We start from the raw sequence: 22,808 nt of genomic DNA on the forward strand, positions 1-22,808 counted from the left end.
CACAGCCTGTCTGTTTCTCTTCTGGCCCTCCTCCCTGCCACATTACAACTTTGGGTGAGACATTTGCAAGAAGGATGCAAAATTGATGAAGGAATGTCAAACAAAATCACAATGTGGTAGCACTTCATACCTAAGAGGGAGCTATAATAAAACAAAATAATAACTGCTAGCAAGGATGTAGAGAAAGTGAAGTCCATTAGCATTGCTGCTGGGAATGTGACATGGTGCAGCCTCTTTTTGGTTCCTCAAAAAGTTAAACACAGGGCTGGAGGCATGGCTCAAGCAGTAGAGCGCCCACCTAGCAAGTGTGAAGCCCTGAGTTCAAACCTCAGTACCACCAAAAAAACAAAAGTTGAACATAGAGTAAACATATAATGCAGCAATTTACTCCTGGCTGTGTACCCAGCAGTACTGAAAACAGATTCTCAAACAAGCTCTTGATGCAAATGTTCACAACACCCTTATTCACCACGGCCAAAAGGTAAAAACACAAATGCCCATGGATGGAGTGTATAGACAAAACTGATTTCAACATACAGTGGAATATTAATCAGTCTTAAGAAAGAACGAAGCTCTGCGTTGGTGGCTCACGCCTGTAATACTAGCCACTTGGGAGGCTGAGATAGGGAGGACAATGATTCCAGGCCAGCCTGGCCAAAAAAGTTTCCAAGACCCCATCTCAATGGAAAAAAGCAAAAGGTGGATGTGGTGGCAGGAGCCTGTCATTCCAGCGACAGCAGGAGACTTAGAACACTCATGGTCCTAAGCCAAAAGGAAGAACCCTGTCACCGGAGCAAAAAGTGAAAGGAAAGTGAAGAAGTGGAAAAGAATCACATCTGCGACCTTCGTAAGCAGCAGGCCTTTATTAGGGAGAGGAGACCTGAGAGGGACCCTCAGCCAGCAGAGTAACACTCAGAGAGGGGCGAGAGCACGCCTTTCTTACAGGCTGGGGATTTTAAACATTCCGTGGTGGGAAGAGGGAGGCTGGAGGGGGATGGGTTGGGGTGGTTGGGAAAGAGGATGGGGGAGGCGTTGGACATTAGCGGGGAGGCCATTAGGGTTGAGCAGGTATGCGTGTTGTTATCTCGACATTCCAGCAGTTCCAGCATTTGCATTGTTTCAGTGTTTCCTAGCAAGTGGGAAGTCCTGAGTTCAAACCCCGGTACTGCCAAAAAGAAAAAACAAAAAAGAAGAAGAAGAAGAAGCGTTGCTACATTGTGTGCTTATAAATGTACATATTTATATACGCAAATACACTTACTGCCTCCCAGATTTTTGGTCGTTGCTTGCTCTGTGATCACAGAGTTGGTTCTTTTAAATCTTTCTCTTTTTCCAGGCGCAACAAGGTTATACCTTGTCAGGAAGGGATGCTGGGACGATATAAGAGGACGATTTTACCCTTAGTTCCCCCCTCTTCTTAGATAAGGAAACTGAGGCCCAGGAAGTTTTCCCAGTCACCCAGCAATAAGTGCCATCTGGCGCTGAAGCCTGCGTCTCCCTTAGGGCCCCAGGCCACCCACTCTCCGTACCCTTCCTAGAAGGTCTAGCTCCATCTCAGAGCCCTCGGTGTGCCCTCGTACGTGTGAAACATCGAGTATTTTAGTGAAGAGAACACAACACACTCTTTCCTTTCCTACGATATGTCAAATCTCGGTTCTAACCAAAGGGTCTTAATCTATCAGAGGACTTGGGACCAGCACGCAAACAGGCTGCTAGTTCTTGGAGCTTAAGGGAGCGAAACCAAGTGTAAAAGTGAGTGTGAGGGGCTTCCGGAGGCCATTGCTTCTAAAACAGTGCCTCTGAGCGGCTAGACGAAGTGGAGATTTCTACCACGCTCCCTAAACCTAGTGTCGCATAGCCTTTTGGGAAATAGAGTCCTCGTACTCTCCCTGGGATCAGCAGGGAGCCCGGGGACGGGACTTCCGGCGCCCTGCTGCGCATGCGCGCCTCTCTCTGCGTGCGCGTTCACGCATGCGCACGGCTGCTGCACTGCCCTCGCTTCCTGTCTGTCCCAGTTCACTTGCAGCCTTTGCTCCCAGACTTGGTCCTCTGGTCTGTGAGAACAGCGTTGCTAGCGGGGTTGAGGGCCGAGCGACCGGGCGGGCACTAAGCGGGTGCTACTGTGCGCGTCAAGGTCCGCGTGGGCCGGCGGAGGCGCGAAGGGGAAGCGAAGAGCCCGCGGCGGAGGACCCGGCGGGCGGCGGCGGCTGGACCGGGCCCGGCGCGCGGCATCCTCGGCGGACGCAGCCGGACGGTGAGTGCCGAGGACGGCAGAACTGGGCCCCGGGAGGGACGTTCGGCCTGAAGTTGTCCCGAAGGCCCTGGGAGCCCCAGGGCGGTGGGGAGGTCGGGACCTGCGGTCCGGGTGAGCGCGGCCTGCTGCAGCAACCGCGCGGGCACAGCGAGGGGGCAGCGCAGGTTCCGCGGCCCCGGGGACGGAGGCCCGGCGGGCTGCACGGGTCACGGCGCTCCGTGAGGGGCTGTGAGGACCGGGAATGACGTCCTGACTCCGCACCCCGACACCCCTTCCCCCAGCTGTCCCCGCTCCAGGATCCCCGGGTCTAAACGTCATGGGCACCTCTGTTCTTTGTCTGCTGACCCCCCACTCCCCCAGCTCTGTCCTGTAGAGTCACCCGGTGTAGTGCAGGAAAAGTCTCTTTTGCCTGGATCGATGGAGGAGGAAGACACTGGGCTGGGGAAGATGGGTGACTTGACCAAGGTTAAGGTCACAGGTTTGTTGGTCGCAGTGCTAACGGGACTGCAGTGTTCTGTCCGCTGTGGTCCGGTTTAGTTAAGTACAGCATCAGCCAAGTTTAGGCGGGTACTTTAAAAACCAAACCATTCTTTATGCCCATTAACACCCCTACCCCCTTTTTTGTGATAGGATCTTGTTGTGTGACTGGTACTGGCCTTGAACTCATGATCTTCCAGCATCAGCTTTCCAAGTGCTGGGATTACGGTGTACACCACAATGCCCAGGCATTCATTCCATTTTTGAGAGCTCAAATTCTCAATTCCTGTGGCTTCTTTGATTTTAAGCAATTTGAAGAGCCAGTAAGCTGGGATGTGGCTCGCAGGTAAGAGTTTGAGCTGGGCATGTACAAGGCCGTGTTTCGATTCTTAACACCACAACCCAAACCAAACAATAATAAAATGAATGCACATCCCAAGAAAACTTTCGGTTTTTGTGCCTTGTGTTTAATAGTGGCAGAGCATTTGAGAAAGGGAGTCAAGGCTTATATTCAACTTTGAGTGTCTAAGCCATCCTGTATCACCTGATGATTTAGAATTTAAAAAGTGTGTGTTTCCTGACTGTCACTGGTTTTTTTCCCCTCTTGAGTTTTCAGTAGGTATACTCCGTTTGATGGTTCAGCTAGATAATTCCTGACTGAAGTGACCTGCTTCTCCTCCCTTAGGTCCACCCTCAATAGACTACAGTTTCCCAAGAGCAGCAGAAAATGAACAGATTGAAGGTGAGTGTTCCTGTTTGTGTATATTTTCTTTCCCTCTTCTTCGTAATACATTTGAGGAGGTTTATAAGGATCTGTTCTTTAAATGACAATGTAGAAATGGATAAAAGATATTATCAAGTGAAATGCAGTCAGAGAAGCAAATCAGCACTGAGAGCCTTTTGTAAGGTCTTTGGTGCAGGTGAGTGATAGTTTAGGGCTAATGAAGCTATTGCCAAGTAGCACTTTTTTTTTTTCCTTTTTTGTGGAACTGGAGTTTGAACTTAGGGCTTCAAGATTGCTAAGCAGCTCTCTACCTCTGGAGCCTCACCTCCAGCCCTTTTTGCACTGGTTATTTTGGAAATAAAGTCTTGCTTTTTGCCAGAGTGAATACTGAGATCCTCCTCTTTTAAGCTCTCTGCTGTTTTTTTTTTTTTTCCAAACTCCCCCATCTCTACCCAGCTGACCTTGAACTACAATTTTTCCAATCTTAGCTTCCGGAGTAGCTAGGATTACAGGTGTGCATCCCCAATGCCTGGCTTGATAGGCTAGATAGTCATAGAAAAAGGAAAGTAACATCCATTACATCATCAGTGAAAATGAAGACATTACAAGACACCATTGTTGTTACCTGTGAGTTTTAAAGATTTTTCTTTGTTAAAGTAGGTATAATTGCAGATAGCTTTCCTAATAAACTATTGTGGTGCATGACTTCTCTTTGTCTTTGTTTTTTGTTTGTTTTGTGGACCAAATTGTTTAATCCAGGGATGAAATCAGGATCATGGGGGCATGACCTGATCATCCTTTACTGACCTGCTTCTCCTCCCCTGGGTCCATATTTCTGTCTGTTTGGGTTGGACAGCAAACAATGCAAGAATATTCACTAACAAAGATTTTTTCACTTCCTATTCACATTCATTTCTCAGTATTTTGGTTACATCTTTACCACTTTCCTGAATCTGTAGGTAAAGAATACCAATGACTTAATAACAGGCAAATCCAGTGTACATTTTCCAGTCCTTGCCTCATACGGCCCTTCATCTGCTTTGACATTTGTTGCTCTCAAAGTCGTACTTCCTTCACGGCATCTCTCCTTTTACTCAGACACAAAAAAATATGTATTTCTGTATTTGTCTGTAAGTGATAGCCAGTCTTTCTTTAACAGAGTGGAGACTACCCACAATGCCATTCTTTTTGAATATATAATGTCTGGTGTTTCGGTTTTCTAGAAAAGTTTTGGTATGTTTTCTCTCAGTATACGGTGACATCCACACGCTGCAGTTGGAAGATAAATGTTTTATTGATAGTTCCCCTAATATGTCTCTTTCTGCTGTTTATTGTTTGAAGAAACTAATTTGTTTATCCTCAGTTTCTCAGTTTGGAATGTGTTGTCATAGTGTTACCTTTAGCGAATTTTTTTAATTCCTTTTATGCCTTGAACACTTGGTAGCTTGATCTGGAAGTCTGATCAGGTCGATTAAGTTCACTTCTTTTGTCAGGACTGTTTTTCATGGCATTGCTTCCTTTCTTGCGGGGTCTCTGTCACCCTCCTGGCTCTGCTTTTGTGAGGTGAGCGTCTTCTGCTTGATGATCATTGCCACAGTCTATGGATTCCCTTGGGAGGCAGAATGGCAGTCCACTAATTCTACCCTTTCTTCCTCATTTACAAGCTAGAGTACTTATCTGAAACTCAGCTTCACTTCATTTTTGTTGTATATTGGAAGACAGGAAGATAGTTTTCAAAATTTTGAGTAGCATTTTTGGTTTTTTGGCTGGTTATCATGAGACCATGGGTTTAAAAATGTTTCATGTTGGCTGGACACAGTGACTCATTTCTGTAATCCCAGCTACTCCAGAGGCAGAGTGGAGTATCCCAGGCCAAAAAAAAAAAAAAGTTACTGCAACCCCACCTCAACGTCAAGCCAGGCATGGTGGTGGTACACACCTTAGATCTCAGCTACCAACAGGCAGAAGTAGGAGGACTGGTCCAAGGCTGCCCCAGTCAAAAACGAGACTCTATCCAAAAAATAACTCAAGCCAAACAGGGCAGGGAGTGTGCCTCAGGTGGTACAGAGCCCCTGCCTGGCAAGTGTGAGGCTCTCACATGCTAGGCAAGTGCTCCACCAAATTTCAAGTAGCTCAGGTGACGTGAAGTTGCAGATCACTTGGATATTTAAGTGGTTCCATCTGCGGGCAGGGAAGACCCCTTTAAGTTGATTTCCAAGTCCTTTTGAAATACCTCATATATTTGATAGCATTTGTTTGTAATCAGTATTTTATGTAGAAATAATTTGAGATTTACAGAAGAGTTGCAAAGAAATCACATTCTTTTTGCTCAGAAACTTCAGTTCTTAACATTTTACCACATTTGCCTCTGTGTGTGTGTCCATACACATTTATGCATGCACATATTTCCTGTACCATTTGAAAGAGGGTGCCACGTGTCGTGCCTCTTTGCCATGTAATGCTTCAGATTATCCCTCCTATAGGCAAGGACATTCCCTTACGTATCAATGGCACAATTAGAAAATTCTAATTGTACTTCATTTAAAGTACAGTTCATTTTCCAATTTTGCTAGTTTCCCAGTATTTTCCTTTATGGCAGTCATTATTTCTGGTAGAAGAGTCAGTCCAGGATTATGAACTGCACTTAGCTTTCATGCTTTTTTAAGGCTATTTAATGTGGAGTAGTTTCTCAGTGTCATTATACTATTGGAAGAATTATAGGCCAGTTATTTTATTAAAAAGTCTTTGAGATTAGGTTTCCCTGATGTTTGCTCACGCTTTGCATTTAGATTGTGAATTTCTGGCTGAACACTACATGAAAACTTAGATTTCTGGCTTAGAGTAGGATCTGCACACTAGAGAAGACGAATGTCCTGCTCCTGTGGGGTGGAGTGTGTGTGAGCGCTGATGACATCAGATTGATGAAATCGGCTGCATTGTCCATGTGTTCTCTGTCTTTGCTGACTTTCTGCTACTTGTGAAGGGCAGATGAAATCTTCTGCAGTTACTTTGTTGCTTTCTTTGGAATTCTGTCAGTTTTTGCTTCCTATATTTATTACTTGGATAAACCTTCAAGATTATGTCTGCCTAGAGTGCACAAGGCCCAGGGTTTAATGTCCAGCACTGCATTTAAAGAAAAAAGATTTTAATGTTTTTCTCAATTACCACTTTGCTGTTGAAAAAAGCCACTGAGTCCTTTTTGAGTGATGTGGGCATAGTACATCTTACTTTACCTTCTGCTGTTAGTGTGTTTGCGTCTTTGCATTGAGCACGCTTTTCTTATAGGTAATGTACAGCTGGGCCTTGCGCTTTGTTTTTATCTACTCTGACAATTTCTGCCTTTTGGTTGGGGATGCTTAGACCACTGCTGTACAATGTGTTTGTTACTGTATCTGGTGAGGTTAGAGTCTGTTCTGTTTCTATTTGTCCCATATTTCTTCTAAGTCTTCCTTCCTTTTGTTTTTTGTGTTTTGTCTTGCTGCAGGTGCTGGGGATTGAAGCCAGGGCTTCATACATGCTAGGCAAGCCCTCTACCACTGACCAAACTCCCAGACCCTTGATTTATGTTTCTTATTATGCCATCTTACGTCCTCTGTTGGGCCTTTAACTATAACACTACTTTGTTACTCTGCTAGGTGTTTGGGATTTATAGTATGCAACTTTAATGTATCATAGTTTACCTTCCAGAAATACACTGCTTTACATAAGAGCTCACAACAGGTACTTCCATGTCTCCTCCCTTTGGTCATTACACTATTGCTGAATAATGATCTTTTAAGGAGTTTTACCTAATGAGAGAATTCACAGCTACCATTTCTAGTCCTCTTTGTTCCTTTGTATAGAACCAGGTTTAATTTGCTATCATTCACTCCTCTCTGAAGACTTTTAACATTTCTAATTGGTGAGGAAATCTTTCAGCTCCTCTGTCAGAAATATCCTCATTTTTCCTTTGCTTTAGTGGGGATTTTTGCTGGAGTTTTTCCCCAAATGCTTTAAATGTATTCCTCCCCCGCTTCTCAGTTGTAGTGTTTCCAAAAGAAATCTGATCTCACCTGTCTTTGTTCCTCTGTATATAATATGTTCCCTCTTTTTTCATTGCTGTTTTTCAACTTTTCTGTTTCTCACTGGTTTGGAACAGTTTTCTTGTGATGTGTCGTAGTGTCACCTTCTTCAATTTTCTTTGTTTGGGGAGTGTTGAACTTCTTGGATTTTTGCATTTGTGGTTTTCATCAATATTGGGGGAATTCTCCTCCTCATTACTTCCCCACCTTCCTTTGCTGGTTGAAATTGTCCCACAAACCCCCTCTCCCCCCAAATATTCTTGATTTCAATTTTCCTGTCGGTTTCATTTTATACAGCCTCAATAACTCTGTTTTCATGTTTTGTTTTATTTATCCCTGAAATGCCATTGATCTTGTCCAGTGTAATTTTCACCTCAGATTTTATACTTTTCACCAGTAACAGTTCTGTTTGGGTCTCTACTCAAGTTTTTGAACATGTGGAATACAATTATAAACTGTTCTGGTGTTCTCTACTAGTTATAACATCTCAGCCATTTCTGAGCTAGTCTTTATTCACTGGTTTCTTCCTCATAGCTTATATTTTTCCTGCCTATTTCTCCCACTCTCACCTCCTTCTCCTAAGCTCTGCCCCTTCTCCCCTGTTCCACAGTCTGGAGAGGTCCTTGTTTCCACCTCTGATGGGTCACCGTCCTTCACTGCATAGGGACCAGTGTCTTGAGAACCATTGCTTCTGTGTGTGGGAGGGTTGCAGGAGGAGGGTAAATCCAGTCCATTAGTTCATCACCACTAAAAGCACATGTCTTAATGTTTGAGTCATAGTTAGAAAGCCTTACCCCACATGGAGGTTACAGAGAAATCCACCTGGTTCCTTCTTTTCTTGTAAGGTTTCATTTTGACATTTAGATCACTGACCCAGTTGGAGTTGGAGTTTATTCTTCTATGGTGTGAGGTATGGATGCAGTTTGATCCATGTCCAAGTGGTTAGCATTTGCTTTAACAAATTTGTATTAATCAGTCTTGTGTGACTGCAATGAAACGCCAGAGGCAGCTCACTTGTAAAGAAAAAAGGTTGCTTATCTCACCAGTTTGAAGGTTCATGGGTGTGATGAGGCTACAGCTCCATTTTGGGCTGTGTCACATCACAGTTGAGCTATGTGTTTAGGAGCTCACATTACCAAATAGGAAAGTCAGAGTCTGGTGTCCCTCAGTCCCTTCTGAGGGCACAGCCTCTGAGCTAAGGACCTCTCATTAGGTCCCACCTCCCCAAAGTTCTACCACCCCCTAACAGTGCCACCTGGGGATCAAGCGTTTAATCACAGTGCACTCTTGGGGGACACTTAGGCCACACCCAAACCATAGCACAAATGATTGGGACATTCCTGTTATCACCTAATCAGAAAAGTCCTTCTAGATTCACTTTTCTTTTTCTGCTCTTTCGGGTTTTTTTGTTGTTTGTTTGTTTTCATTGGTTTGGTGGGGGAAGTTGGGGTGTTTTTGTTTTGGTTTTGGTGCTGGATTTTGAATCTAGGGCTTTGTGCATGTTAAGCATGTGCTCTGCCCCTGAGCTACACTTCCAGCCCTACCAAGCTGTTTTAATCATAGAGGCCATGTTTAAAACCTAGTACTGTTAGGCCCCTTTCATAGCTTGTTTTCCATTTACAATTTTCCTGGCTGTTCTCCATTCCTCCCTTCCCAGTATGGACTTCTGTGTCATCTGGAACAAATTCTGGACCTTGTGTCTTTGCAGGAGTAAGCTTGTTGTTTTTGTTAGGATCATATTTCCATAAAGTAACTTAGGGTAACTGACACCTTTATGTTATTAAGTTGACCTGTCCAAGAGTAAGGAATATTCCATTTGTTCCTCTCTGCCTGCATACCTTTCAGGAGTAAAGATATCCTAGTAGAAACACCCTGTGTGCATTTGGGTTGCATCTTCTTACTCTATGAGAGCAGGGCTGTTGATTTCCATGTTACCTGCACTGTGACATGACAGTTGTTTTATGGATTTGGTCTCATCGTCAGTTCTCTGAGTTTTAATGTCATCTGCAAATGAGAGTCATTTCTCCTTGGTTTCATTCCTTTAGCTGTTTCCTCCCGTTGGAGGAAATGAGTGTTTTACCTCGCTCCTGATTTTAGTGAGAGTGTGCGTCTTTTCTCCACTGAGGAAAATCCCGACTTCAGTATTCATTTCCATTTCTTATTTTCTGAGAAAGTTCCTGAGTTACTATTCTGTGTCCCCTTTGTTAAACAAGATTCTTATGTGAGGATTTTTTTTTTTTTAACAATCCAGTCTCTAAGTTCTAAGCATTCTTTGCCCAATGCTCTTGTTTTAATTATTTAAAAATATGGGTCAGGAGACATAATTTGAGTTCTGCTTCCTGTATGAATTTGGTTCCACTGGTGTTGATCACTCATATTGATGCTGCTCTTTCATTCATGCTCTTTTCCTCAGTTCGCCAGTGAGTCTTGCTTTTCTTTTGCCGTTTGTAGCGAAGAGCAGCCAGTGTGAATGTGCTCCAGTGATTACCCCAACTGATGCCTGGTTCATTTCTGGAGACCATGGCTGCGGAGTATGAGAGCTGTCTGGGAGGCCACCTTGTTAGATGGCCATCACTTCATTTTCCTAGAAGAGGAAAAGCAGCAGCCAAGTCAATCTGTTCAAATTGCTTTCCGTTAACAAGGGTTTTCTACATTTGCTGTATGGGAAGATCCACGTACAGTGTGGCTAGGGATAAATAAATACTCTGGTTTGCTGAGACAGCCCTGGACTGCACCTGCATTCCTGGTGTCCCACCCAGAGGTTTCTCTTTGGACAGTGCATACATGGTCGCCCTGATAATGGACTCTATGACATCTGGCTGCCAGAGGTTTCTCTTGCAGACTCAGCACTTGTCCTGCTGCTCTGTAAACTGACCCCAGGTACCAAGCAAACTGCTCGGGTCCTGTGGCTCATTTTCCTGTCATCAATCTCTGTTCCTACTGGAGCCCCAGCCTGTTAATTGGCCTCAAGTCTTCAAGGGCTCTACTGGAGACTGCCCACTTTGCTACAGGCAGCCTGGATACAGTGTGTGTCCCAAGGCTCTGATTTCTTGGGTCTCCTTCTTGTCTCTGTACATCAAGGATATGCATGAGACACTGCTGGTGGAAGAACTTCTGTGTTCCGGTACTCTTAGTAGAATGGAACTAATTTTTTTTGTTGAGTTGGACTTATTTTCAAGGCGGGAAAATAATTGTGTATGTTTGATTTACTCTCTTGAGTTAGAATTAATTGTTATTACTGTTATTGTCAGAAGCTGACTTTGGGAATGTGCCTTCTTGGCATCTTTTGACCTGTTCTTCTTCGCTAAACACTTAAATATTGATGCTACTTCACTGGTACTTTTTATACCTCATCATCACCTTTCTTCCTTAATCCTGTAGAATACACAGTTCACCTTTCAGGACTTTAAATTAATTGGATCTGTGAAGCCTAATTGGAACATAGAGTTGAAGTAGTTTGAGTTGTGTTTGTTAATCTTCTTCGTATATCACGCTAATAACAACTTCAGGTGTTCATTCAAACTATATATTGCTGCAAGAATAAAATGTTTGAGATAGGATGCTTGAGCTGGGCTGGGGGGGGGTGGCTCAAGTGGAAGAGCACCTGCCTCCAAGCACAAAGCACTGATGTCTTCAACCCCCAGTACCCCCTCAAAAAGAAGATGTTGCCAGGTGCCAGTTGCTCACACCTGTAATCCTAGCTACTCAGGAGGCAGAGATCAGAAGGATTGTGGTTTGAAACCAGCCTGGGCAAGTAGTTCATGAGACCCTATCTCAAAAAACCTTATCACAGAAAAAATAGGTTTGTTGGAGTGCTCAGTGTGTAGGCCCTGAATTCAAATCCCAATACCACAAAAAATAAATAAATAAAGATGTTAAGCTGAAACTCTAAGTAAAAAAAAAAAAAAAAACCTAGCAATGCGGTTAACCAGAGGTAACTGGCTATGCAAATAAAAGAGGCAAAAAGGATCTGAGAGCTGAAACTGGGTGAGAGCACCAGGATAGTGATGAGAAGGAAAGAGACAAAGCCTTAGTCGAGTGCTGAGGACCATGAAGGGATCTGAAAGGGGAGGGAATGGCCAGCAAAGAAGACCCAAGAAAGTGACAAGGAGTAAAACACATGTATTTGTTTATATGTGTCTCCTCGTTAGGCTGTCACTGTCTTGAGAATGGGAGTGGGGTTTTACTTGTATCCCCAAAACTCACATAGTCTAGTTGCAAAATGGGAACTCAGTTGTGTTTTGATTTTAATTTTTGTTTCTTACATATTGAAAACCTCAAAGGTAGTCAAGCTCCAATATCGTTTGTTAAGTTGTTCAGTGTTCACAGTTAACTGTACCAGTGAACTTGAGAAAATCTTGTCTCCAGTGCCTTTTTCATGTCACTCAACTCTGTGCTGCCGTTGCAGGAACCGGTGTCCTTCAAGGGCGTGGCTGTGGACTTCACCCAGGAGGAGTGGCAGCAGCTGGACGCTGACGAGAAGACCACGTACAGGGACGTGATGCTGGAGAACTACAGCAACCTCGTCTCCGTGGGTGAGGCCGCTTGCTATCTAAACACTTGAAATTTAGACTCTTCTTGAGTTTGAGGAAACAAATGGTAAGCTCTTTTTAGTTCCTTTTGGGCAGAGGTCAAGTTTTGTATTTTTACCTCTCCATTGGAAGGTTCTGATTTTGATAAGTAAAAAATGGGGTCTTTATTGTATAGCATGGGTGGCAGCATCTTCTGCAGTCGATTTCTGAAGTCAGCCAGCTAGTCCAAGTACCTCTGCATTTCTTGTTAACAGGGTACGATGTTACCAAACCAAATGTGATCATTAGGTTGGAGCAGGGAGAAGAGCCATGGATGATAGAAGGTGACTTGTCCTCTCACAGTTGTCCAGGTGAGTGAGTAGAATGTCAAATTTTAGAAAATGGTCATCCCAGTTGTAGGGCAGCTTTAGGAACTTGATGCTTAAGGCTTTACACCAGATGCAACATAGGAGTATGGAAACTCTTGTTTGTCTTCAGAAAAAGTATTGTGATAGGGACGTGACCAGTTGGGGAAATTGTAGTCATCACATTGAAAGGAAATTTATAATTAAACATAATGAGCATTGACTTTGTATCATAAACTCTTCTAAGCCCTGGTTGTGAGGTCTCTCTAAATGGTAGGAAATTTACAGCAGTGTAGAGAGACAAAGATGTGGGAAGAATCTAGGGTGGTCATCTTGGTATGCAGTGATGTCTTGCCATTTAATATAAATTTTGATGCATTTCTCCCAGACGTAGTCCATACTTAATATTAAGTTACCTTTGCACATGTGCCCAGTAATTATTCTCCCACTGACCCTTTTCCTCCAAATCATCCCACTTCTTCCTGGATCAGCACCCTTTCAATGACTTTACACTCTGCTCATAATTTCTTGGGTTTTTTTTCACCTTTCCTACCAAAGATTGACTATTTGTAAAGTAACAAAGGTGCTTATGTTCAGTGTGGATTTACTCACTTTTTCCACTACTACTGAGTTCCTGCCCACCCTCCTCCTTCCACACATCTCCCCACCCATGTATGTGTGCATGTGTGCAAAAAAAAAATCAAAGGAAAGCAAGCCCTATACACTCATAATTAGTTTTATTTGTGGACAGTGGTCCTAAGTGAGAATCAGTCCCACAAATGAAATATGTAGATACCACTCCCATTCGGTAGCTTGTGTGTTCAAATTGACAAGGTTTATTTAATTGTGCTTCTTTTCAGGAGAAGTCTGCAAAGCTGGTGACCTAGTAGAGGACATTGAAGGCAAGCATTTGAGGCAAGCTGTCGACATCAACAACCAAGACCTGCTGGAAGACAGAGGGTGTGCATTTGAAAAAATGTGCAATGTAGAATCTCTCCTTGTTTCACCAAGCATGATAGCTCACAGTTGTGTCTCCTGTGGAAAGAATTTAGAATCTATTTCAGAATTAATTAGTAGTGATGGAAGCTATGCAACAAAGAGATTTGGAGAGTGCATTGAATGTGGAAAAACATACGGAGAGACACCCTATGAGTTTAATCAAAATAGGGATGTCTGTTCTCAAAGTGAGGAAAGTGTTCTCCGGGAAAGAGCATCTGGGATTTCATAAGAAAAGAAATCTGTCGGAAGGCTAAGAGGGATGAAGAGGAGTCAGTGGCATGGAGTGGTCAGGCAAGGGGGTTTCAGGATTTCCTAAGCAGACATCAAATCGCCCTGGGCACACTGCAAGGACACAGAGGTACCTTTACTCAGCCCAAGGACATTAGGATGCTTGCTCTGCAGACTGCTAGGGCAGGTGGGTGCAGTCTCCCCCCATATCCTCAGCTCTGGTACATAACACTGGATCTGGAAAGAAAAAGGCTCCCTGAACCAGTGCTGCTCCCCATGGAGACCTCTCCCCATGTCCAGCTTCCGCTTTTTTCTACTCCCCACACCCCTCCTTTCCACACCCCTTCCCTTCTCTCTCTAATCCAGCCCCATGTACCCAAGATCCCCACCTGCTGCCGTTCCTCTGGGGAAACTGAGTCTTTCAGCCCATGGACCTGGATCAACTCAACTACCAATTTGTGGAACAGGGGCCCAACCCATACCTGTTAGCATACACGAAGGAAATCGTGTCTGGTTTGCACCTGGTTGTCCTCCTCCATGACATTGGCCGGGGAGCTGGGGAGATAAATCAGGGCAGTTGTCAGAGGAACAGCCAGGGAGCAGCTGCACCCGGGGACAGGGATGGTGCAGCAGAAAAGCCCCGGGGATCTTCATAGAGAAGGCTGGGTGGTAGAGAGGCCCGGGGGTATCAGAACATGTGAGCAGAGAGGGTCACAGAGTGCAGGCCCTGGACTCAGCGCCCAGTCCATCCATGAGAACTGTGTGGACTGGGGTCATCCAGCAGAGCCTGTCGGCAGAACGCCATGCCAGGATAGGGTGCCATGTCAGGAACAGACTCGGGGCAGCAACCTTTCCAAGCTCAGCTGAGTGCTGCCTAGGACAGGCTGGGGTCCTCACCCTGGGCTGACAGTCGGAAGGCCACCTGGAGGTGAGGGGTGGGAACTAGTTTACTGAGAAACTGAAATGGGGCTCGTTTTCCTTGGCATGGGGCTGAAGCCTCTCCTGTAGGAATTCAGACATTGTCAGAGGGATACTGCCTTTCTGTCCCAGAGTTGGCGACGGGACGGTGATGGAAGGAGTCCTTGCCAGCACCTGCCGGAGGAAGGCTCTCCTAAAACTAAAATTTGCTTGGCACCCCCCAGCTCTACAAAGTAAGAAGTCGTGAAAGCTTTTGGACCTTGGATAATATCACAGCGCTGGCCCCTAGGGTGACGACGCCATCGGTCTCCACAACACGGTCTGTGTTAGAGCTCTTTGGCCAACCGCACCCAGAGTCACAGGTGACACCATGAGTGTTAAAACTCCAGGGCCTTGTATGTGCAGCCCCTCCCCGCTGATGCTGACTCAGTTACAGCTGTCAGTCCTAAGGGGTGGTGACCTGCTGTGACAGCTCGAGGGCCTAGGTCTTTGGAACCACCAGACTTGACAGCAACCTGTGACACAGCTGTGGGGCCTACGGGGTCAGGACCACTGGTGCTTGAAAACAGTTGTTAGGACCAATGTCCTAAACCTCGGACCTTGCTAATGGGTGCGTCACAGCTCTCTGCCTTAGGATGTTGGGGTTCTCAGGTGTTTGACACTGGCTAGAGGTACAACTGTCTGGTGGGCAGTTCCGAGGAGCCTTGTCAGAGGCACAGCCAGGGAGCATCTGTGCCTGGGGACAGCAGAGAAGCGTGGGGTTGGGGTTTCTCACAGAGCAAGGCCAGGTCGGAGGACAGAGGGCCAGGCGGAGCAGACCCTGTGAGCAGAGTTTCACAGTGGTCAGGCCCTCGGCTCAGTGCTGGCAGGACTCCATGGCAGGACAGGGTGACATGACTCACAGGATATCTTCAGCAAGCATCTTTGGGGGGCAGCTTTTCCAGGCCAGTGTGGGTGCTGCCCAGAAGTGGGCGGGCGTCCTCACCCAGGACACTCAGCAGGCCACCTGGGGGAACAGGTGGTTTTAGTTTGTTGAGAAACTGCAGTGAGGCTCCTTTTGTTTTGGCTGTGGCTCAAGCCTCTCCTCTAGACTTCCAGCATGCTTAGAGGGCTGGCTGTGAAATGTCACAGGATCGGGGACAGGGCAATGATGGCAGCTGTCCTCCTCAGCGTCCCTGCCTGAAACCCTGTGATGAAGGCTTTCCTTCAACCGAGCCTGCTGACCCGACGCTGCGAGGGGGCTTCCCTGTCACCCCCACCTTAGTGCTCACTTCTCTGGAACCTGTGGACACACAGCTGCCCCGTCAGTGGCAAGTAGATGGAATGGTTCCGTTGTCACAGTGTGAGCTGTGACCTCCCAGGGTCCACGTCTGGGACAACCCACCTTCCCCACCCAAGTCTCTCATCTGCACAGCAATACCGCCTCAGCTCCTGCTCCAGGACGGCCGAACTCAGCGTTCAGCCTTTAAAGTCCTGAGAGACATGGCACACTGACCAGCTGGGCTGGCACCGTCTCTATTGAGGAGGTAGCTAGTGGGCACCTATGGAATATGAGGCATGGGGCAGGCAGCGGGCTCAGGGTGAATCCTCGGGAGGGAAGTGGTCAGTGCCCTTGATTCACATAAGGAAATTGAGGCAAAGGAGACATGACAGAAGGGTCTCCCCACCCCCACACCTCCTATTTCTCTCATCCTGCTGCAGAGGCAGGACCCCATGACGCCTGCTTGGGAAATTTGCAGGTGCACAGAAGGGGGTCTTCATGTCTATGGGTCTGTGTGGGACCCCCTCCCACTTACCTTCCTATGACTGTCGGTGGAAATGCACGCTGATTCCATTCCCTGGTGGGGGCTGGAGATCCAGAAGTCCTGGGCAGAGGCAGCCACAGAACAGAAACCGCACTCAAGTCCTCAGACATGCAGGCCGAGTTGCACCCTGGGAAGGCAGAGAGATGCACACAGCCCACCCAGAGCAGGAGCTGGGTTTCCCGCTTGCCCGTGTCTCTGAGTTGAACGTGGAAGTGGCTCCACCACGGTTAGGGCCATGAGGCAGGTGGGCAGGCTGCTTGTCCATGAATGAGTTTTACTTGGGGCCCTTACAGAGCAGTGGGGACCGGCACATGCTGGCCTGCCTAGGCCACCACCCATTGGTTATGTGTCCGTATACTTACAGGCAGCAAGGAGGAATCTGTGCAGGGGGGCACTTGTTTTAGAAACTGTGCCCCACTTCCCAGGAGGAAACTAACAGTGGCAGTAGGCTTTCTGCCATCAGATGAAGAACTGGTGTCTTACTCTCACTTCAGCTCGGGCGGTGCCTCTGGTCAGTCATGTTGACAGCTCTCGCACCGAGACGGCGGTGCTCACATGTAATCCAGAAGACCCCTTCTCCCACACTTGGGCGAGCAACTGTGAGGCCCTTGGTCTGTCCCTCGCAATGAAAATGAAAGCTCCCTTGCTAGAGGGTGAGAGGTTCCGGGGCAGTTGTTACATTTTGTGTCTTTTTGGCAGCTTCTCACATCCTTTGAAAAGTAAATGTAGCTGTGGGTACAGGTGGTGTAGCTAAGGTGGAGCAATTTCCTAGAACGGGCAAAGGGCCCACCTGAGAAAATGTGTGACCCAGCAGCACACAGTAAGTCAGTCAGTGTGAAGGTCTGGGGTGCTGTGGTAGTGAAACTCCAGCTTCATTCCCAAGTTTGACAAGTTCTTGTCAAGAGAAGAGGAAAGTCAAATCCCCCCAAGCTCATCCTTACTTAGCCAGTCAGGGGGCATGAACTCATCCGTGAGCAGCCCCATCCATTGTGACCTTGGAACACCCAGCTCTGGAACCCACCCTGAGCTTGGTGTGGGCTGGGAGAGGCAGGCAATGAGGCCATCAGGCCAACCTGCATAGGAATGGAACGTCCTGACGCTGTTTGCCTTTCCATCAGGACATCACCGCCTGTCCGCTGAGGTCCTAAATGACAAGTCTCGTGGGAGACCTTTCGGCAGCCATGTTTGCAGCTGCGGCCCTGGGGCACGCTGCCAGGCGCCACTCGCTGAACTTACATGGCACTTCACGCCAGACATCTGTGTGCTGGGTGACGGGAGGAGCTCACGCCCTCCGGCCCTGGCGTCCACCACCTGTACTCAGCCTCCTTCCTGGGCTCCCTGGACGAGTCCCTGCTTGGATCTTGAGTTGGCCGAGATGTTGAAAGGCCATCGGTTTTCTCAGTCAGAGTCATCTGAAAGGTGTAGCAGAAAGAAAGCTGATCGGCACCCACAGTTCTACAAAGGAACAGCTCTCTGTCTCTGCATTGAATCAGTTCTGTTTTGGTCATTTGTAAAAAGGGCTGAAGATGGATGCCAGCCAGACATTCAACTGCTGCGGGGAGGCTCCATCTTTTTCCAGGTCTCACAACATTCAGACTTGCCTTCCTTGAAGTCCACTCCACCCACCTCCCCACCAACTGGGATTACAAATCTGTGCCACATGTTTCACATTGTAATTTTGAATTGTAAGAACTTGTCACCTTTCTACTTATTTGAATTAGCAAATGTGTTCATGGAGATGGGTTGAAAAATGAAGGTACAGATTTAAAAATCTATTTACTAGGAACAGAAGACTTTTAAAAATCTTCTGTCTACTGGGAACAGACTGAATAAAGGCAGAAAATTCACCAAATACTTAGGTACAGTAACCGTCTTTTAGGTACAGTAACCATCTTTGTGATAACCACGTGACCGACCGTTCAAAGTGTAAACACACAGATCCTAACAGCTACGGAGGGTGCTGCTCGTCTGTGAGCTGGCCTACTTGTAGTAGCCCTGTGAGTAACGAGGGTGGACCATCTTCCTGCAAAGATTTTTGTACCTGTGGAAGTTACTTCTGTGGGCCAGGCGCTAAGGCATGCCTGTAGTCTCAGGTACTGGGGAGCGGGATCAAGGGAGGTACAGAGTTCAAGTTCAGCCAGGACAAATTTAGCAAGACCCCATCTCAAGCAAGAACCCAGGCATGGTGTTTCACCTGTTGTCTCACTGTGATGAAAGGCACAGCTAGTCCAACAGCAGCCCAAGGAAATCCTGGACCCACTACCTGCAGAATAGCTTAAGCACAAAAGGGCCGTGGGTGTGGCTCCAGTGGCAGAGCGACAACCGAGCAAGGACCAGCCAGACCTTTAGTTCAAACCCCAGTGTGACAAAAAGAAAAGCAAGGACTGTGGTATTTGTGAAAATAATTTTTGTTCAAGGCTTTGCAGAAGGGTTCTTTGCAAATCATACACTCCTCCTTTTTTCTCGTGTCGGGGTGGGACCAGGGCCTCCCACAAACTCGGCTAGTGCCGAACCACCACACCTGAGGCTGTTGCCTGTTTTCGTGCAGTTACTTTTAGCATATTCACAGAGTTGTGTAACCATCAGCACAGCCTCCGTTTAGAACATCTCACCCATCCTGCACACGAAGGATTTCACACACCCCAACGCCGGGATCTACTCTGTGCTCTCGAGAGGCAGGGAGACGTGTGCAATGGACTCTCGGTGACTTTGACATGAATACACAGGACCTTCTTCACGACTACAGTCACCCCGCTGTGCGACACCTCTCCGACCTGACCCCTCCTGTGGGAAAACTCTGTCCCCTTTGGTCCACAGATTCCCTCCCCTCCCTGCCACCCTCTCCACCCCAGCCTCAGGTAACCTCTGTCCTACTGCCTAGACTCCACAGAATGGGACCCAGCAGGACTTTGTGCGGTGACAGACGACTGAGTACAGTGACTCCCTCAGCCCACAGCGTGCAGGTATACCTCACCTTTGCATTGCACCCCACAAATGTATACACCTGGGGTTTTCAATGCAAACTGACATTACTAACGGCAGACAGAATAAAATGCAGGAGCCCTGCTCACCCGCCACACTTACTTGACCCTTGGCCCGTCTCTCCAAAAGCATGAAGTTGACTTTTTCTCTTGCTGACCAGCACACAACAACAACAGAGGCCCCTGACGAATTTGGCAAGGCCACGGGCAGCTCTCCTCCACTTCTTCCTGAAGGTCGTGGTCCCTCCATGGTCATCATCTCCCTGAGTGGGCCTGATCGTGCCACTCTGGGGTTGCCCACTGGTGATGGGACTTTCTGCGCCCAGGGTGGGGGGGCGGGGGGGCAGCCCACTGGACACGCTGCCTCGCTCTCCCTTCTGACCATCGCTGGTATCATGCCGGGCATCCTGAATGCCGCAGTGGGAGGCTCTGATGTTTCTGGCCTTCGTGGGTCCCCTGCAGGTGGCTACAGCAGGCCACGAGGCTGGTCTGCGGCCCTTCTGCCTATCGCCACCTTTTTGGTGTTCCGGGGCTACCGATTTGATGACGGAGTGAAGGGCAGTTGCACTGAGTCGCCTCTGGAAGGAGTTGACAGGGTCTGTCAGGGGCAGGCAAGGAGGATCGTCACAGTCCTTGACCTCTTCCTCTTGTCTGCTGGAACTGTCCCCCTGTGGTGTCTGATGCTGGAGGAGGAGGAAGGTAGCCATAATATGATTGTAGGACTTTTTCATTAGAGAGTCCCTGATCTCCTGGGAATGATACCCCAGTCCACGCATCGTTCCCAAGACGTTGCGATAGGATTGGGTGGGGGGTATCTCCTGCCTCTGTTCTTGGTCTGCCTTTAACCAGGGGTGCTGGATGATATCAGCCACAGTGGGCCTCCCTCTGGGGTCGGCAGTCAGGATGTAGTGGGTCAGTTGTTGCACCTCTGCAGACAGGCATGCTGGAAACTGGAACGTCAGATGCCTGATCTGCTGCTCCAGCTCACAGGTGGTGTCTTCGCTAAAGGGGAGCGAGCCCGTCAGGATGTAATATAAAGTCATTCCTAGACTCCACACGTCCACGGGAGGCCCCTCGTAGGCCTTCCCATCAAAAAGTTCAGGCGCCCAGAAAACATCAGTGCCACAAAACATGAGCAATTTTTCCCCGGCTTGGACAATGGCACTGAGGCCAAAGTCACTGAGTTTCACTGAGCCACTGCCATCCACCAAGATGTTCTCTGGCTTGAGGTCGTGATGCACAATGCCCTTGCTGTGACAGTAGCTCAGTGCACAGGTGATCTGATAGAACAATTTGCGAGCCTCCCCCTCCTCCACCTGGCCTTTCTCCAAGACGTAGTCATGGAGGTCTCCCCCAGAGGCAAACTCCATCACCATATACACCGATTTTTTTGATTCGATCACATGAAATAAACGCACGATGTTTGGGTGCTCTATAGACTTCATTATAGCCACCTCCGAGGATATGGAGGTGAAGCTCTGCTCCCCTTTGGAAACAATTTTGATGGCCACCTGGGCTCCTGTAACTCTGTGCTGGGCCAGTTTTACCTCACCAAACCCGCCTTGGCCAAGGGTGTGCAGAATTGTGTAATGCTTGGTGACGATGTTCTCACCAAAAAAGCTGTTCTTCACCTTCCGCTCCATCCCGTGTCCTTCTCGTCACCAGAACTCTTCAGTGGAAACACCAAACAACACCGCATATGAATTAAAAGTGGCTCACTGGGGACGTGTATCACTAGAAACACCTCCCTCAAAAGCCAGAGATCCCTGAACAAAGAACCCAAGAGGTGCTACAAGGTCCTAGGAAAATAAGAACAAATTAAACCCAAAAGCCAAAGGAAAGGATAATGAAGACCAGAGCTGAAATAAAGGAAAGGCAAACTATCCCACCACAGAGAAGTCAATGGTCCCGAGAGCTGAGCTCTGCAAGGATAAACAAATTGACAAATACTTAGCAAAACTCTGCAGAGAAAGAGAAAACACAGTTAACGACATGATTCACGGGAAAGGTGAGATGACAAGAGAAACCACTGGAGTCAAGACGACCATTAGGGAACATGGTGAAAGCTTAGATTCAGGTCAATTGGAAAATCTTGAAGAAATGGATGTTTTGAGACACACAGGAAAGGACCTACCAAAATGAACCCAACGTTATCCAAAACACCTGCACAATTCAAAAATGAGTGAATGACTTTGAAAGAGTAACACAAACCCCCTACAAAGAAAAGCCCAGGACACCAAATGGATACGCTGCTCAATTCTACCAGTTTGAAAGGAAAGCTAACACGGATCCCAGCCTTTTCCACGAAAAGCAAAGGGATGGGACACATCAGCGCTCCTTACAGAAAGGCAGGACTGTTACCCTGATTTCAAAACCAGACAGCGATAAAAGCACAAAAAGAAAGATGTGGGCAAGTTTCTGTGGCAGACAGAGATGCAGAAACCCTCAACGATGCGGAGAGGAAGGAAAGAAATAAGAGGGAGACAATAAAGAGCAAAGACAGCAAATTACCCGTGTGTGCACCTACCATGATCCAATGCAGAAGAGGCGAAGACTCCACCAGAAAACACGTCAAGTTCAGAAGCGCTTGCGGCCAAGCAGCGGCACACAAAGTCACCAGGAGAGTGAGTAGCCTTTGCGTACGTCAGCAAGAAACCTGGTGCAAAAGAAGTGAGCAGGACAATCCCATTCACAAGCGCCTCAAGAAACACCTAGGATACACTTCGGGAAGGCAGGGGAGGAGCTCTGTCCTGACGAGTACAGAGCATGGAGGAGAGAAATGGGAGAAGACACTAGAAGATGCAAAGACCTCCTGTGTCCACGGACTGACAGACGCTGTTGGCAAAGTGCCATCTTCCCCAAACTGGGATGCAGATTCAATGCAGCCTGCATCAGATCCAATGTCATTCTTCATGGAAGTAGGAACATCTACGCTAAAATTCAAATGAAAGATCCCAAATTACCAAACAATTGTCAGCAAAAAGAGCAATGCCGGACGTACCACAATACCTGACTTTCAACTACACTACAGAGCCATCACGACAAAAGCAGCATGGTACTGACACAAAAGCAGACAGAGACCTGGGAGAGAGAAGAGAAGACCCAGAAGGACGTCCACGAAGCGACGGCCACGAGATTCTTGACAGAGGAGCCGAAGACGTACTTTGGAAGAAAGATGGCCCTTCACACATGGTGCTGGCAAAACTCGACATCCACACTGGGGCCGCAAGCAGGTCCCCATCTCACACCCTGTGCAGAAAGAACTCAAAATGGACCAGAGACCTTAGTTAAGACAGAAACTTGGGAACAGCTGGAGGAAAACGTGGGTCGAAGCTTTGCCATGAATTTCCGAATAGGCATCCAGTGGCAGAGCCCCAGGCGAAGGGGTAAGCACCCAGTACTTACTTGACTGCAGCAGTCCAGGAAATTAGAGTGGGAACTGACTGACAAGTGGAATTCTCCAGCTATGGCACACAGAGGAAACA

The 22,808-nt window shown here is 47.4% G+C and overlaps 1 protein-coding gene and 1 long non-coding RNA gene across 2 annotated transcripts; one reads left to right on the forward strand and one right to left on the reverse strand.

Moving 5' to 3' along the window:
* Positions 1-848: 848 nt before the first annotated feature.
* On the reverse strand, positions 849-1,948 carry LOC141424093 (uncharacterized). The gene is made up of 2 exons (XR_012448932.1): positions 1,262-1,948; positions 849-1,165 (listed from the first exon to the last, which is right to left on the reverse strand). It is a non-coding gene; the product is annotated as an uncharacterized lncRNA (long non-coding RNA).
* Positions 1,949-1,984: 36 nt separating this feature from the next.
* Positions 1,985-18,194, forward strand: LOC109692926 (RB-associated KRAB zinc finger protein-like). Its single transcript, XM_074076414.1, has 5 exons — positions 1,985-2,254; positions 3,417-3,473; positions 11,925-12,051; positions 12,303-12,398; positions 13,253-18,194. Exons 2-5 carry the CDS (start codon positions 3,459-3,461, stop codon positions 13,618-13,620), a joined length of 606 nt encoding a protein of 201 aa, XP_073932515.1. The 5' UTR covers positions 1,985-2,254; positions 3,417-3,458; the 3' UTR covers positions 13,621-18,194.
* Positions 18,195-22,808: the final 4,614 nt, after the last annotated feature.

The sequence above is a fragment of the Castor canadensis genome, chromosome 6 (genome assembly GCF_047511655.1).
Source record: "Castor canadensis chromosome 6, mCasCan1.hap1v2, whole genome shotgun sequence".
Taxonomy (NCBI): Eukaryota; Metazoa; Chordata; class Mammalia; order Rodentia; family Castoridae; genus Castor; species Castor canadensis.

Coding starts and splice junctions, on each gene's coding strand:
- LOC109692926 (XM_074076414.1), top strand. Junction 12,052..12,302: donor CAGCAACCTCGTCTCCGTGG/GTGAGGCCGCTT, acceptor TCTTGTTAACAG/GGTACGATGTTACCAAACCA. Junction 12,399..13,252: donor GTCCTCTCACAGTTGTCCAG/GTGAGTGAGTAG, acceptor GCTTCTTTTCAG/GAGAAGTCTGCAAAGCTGGT.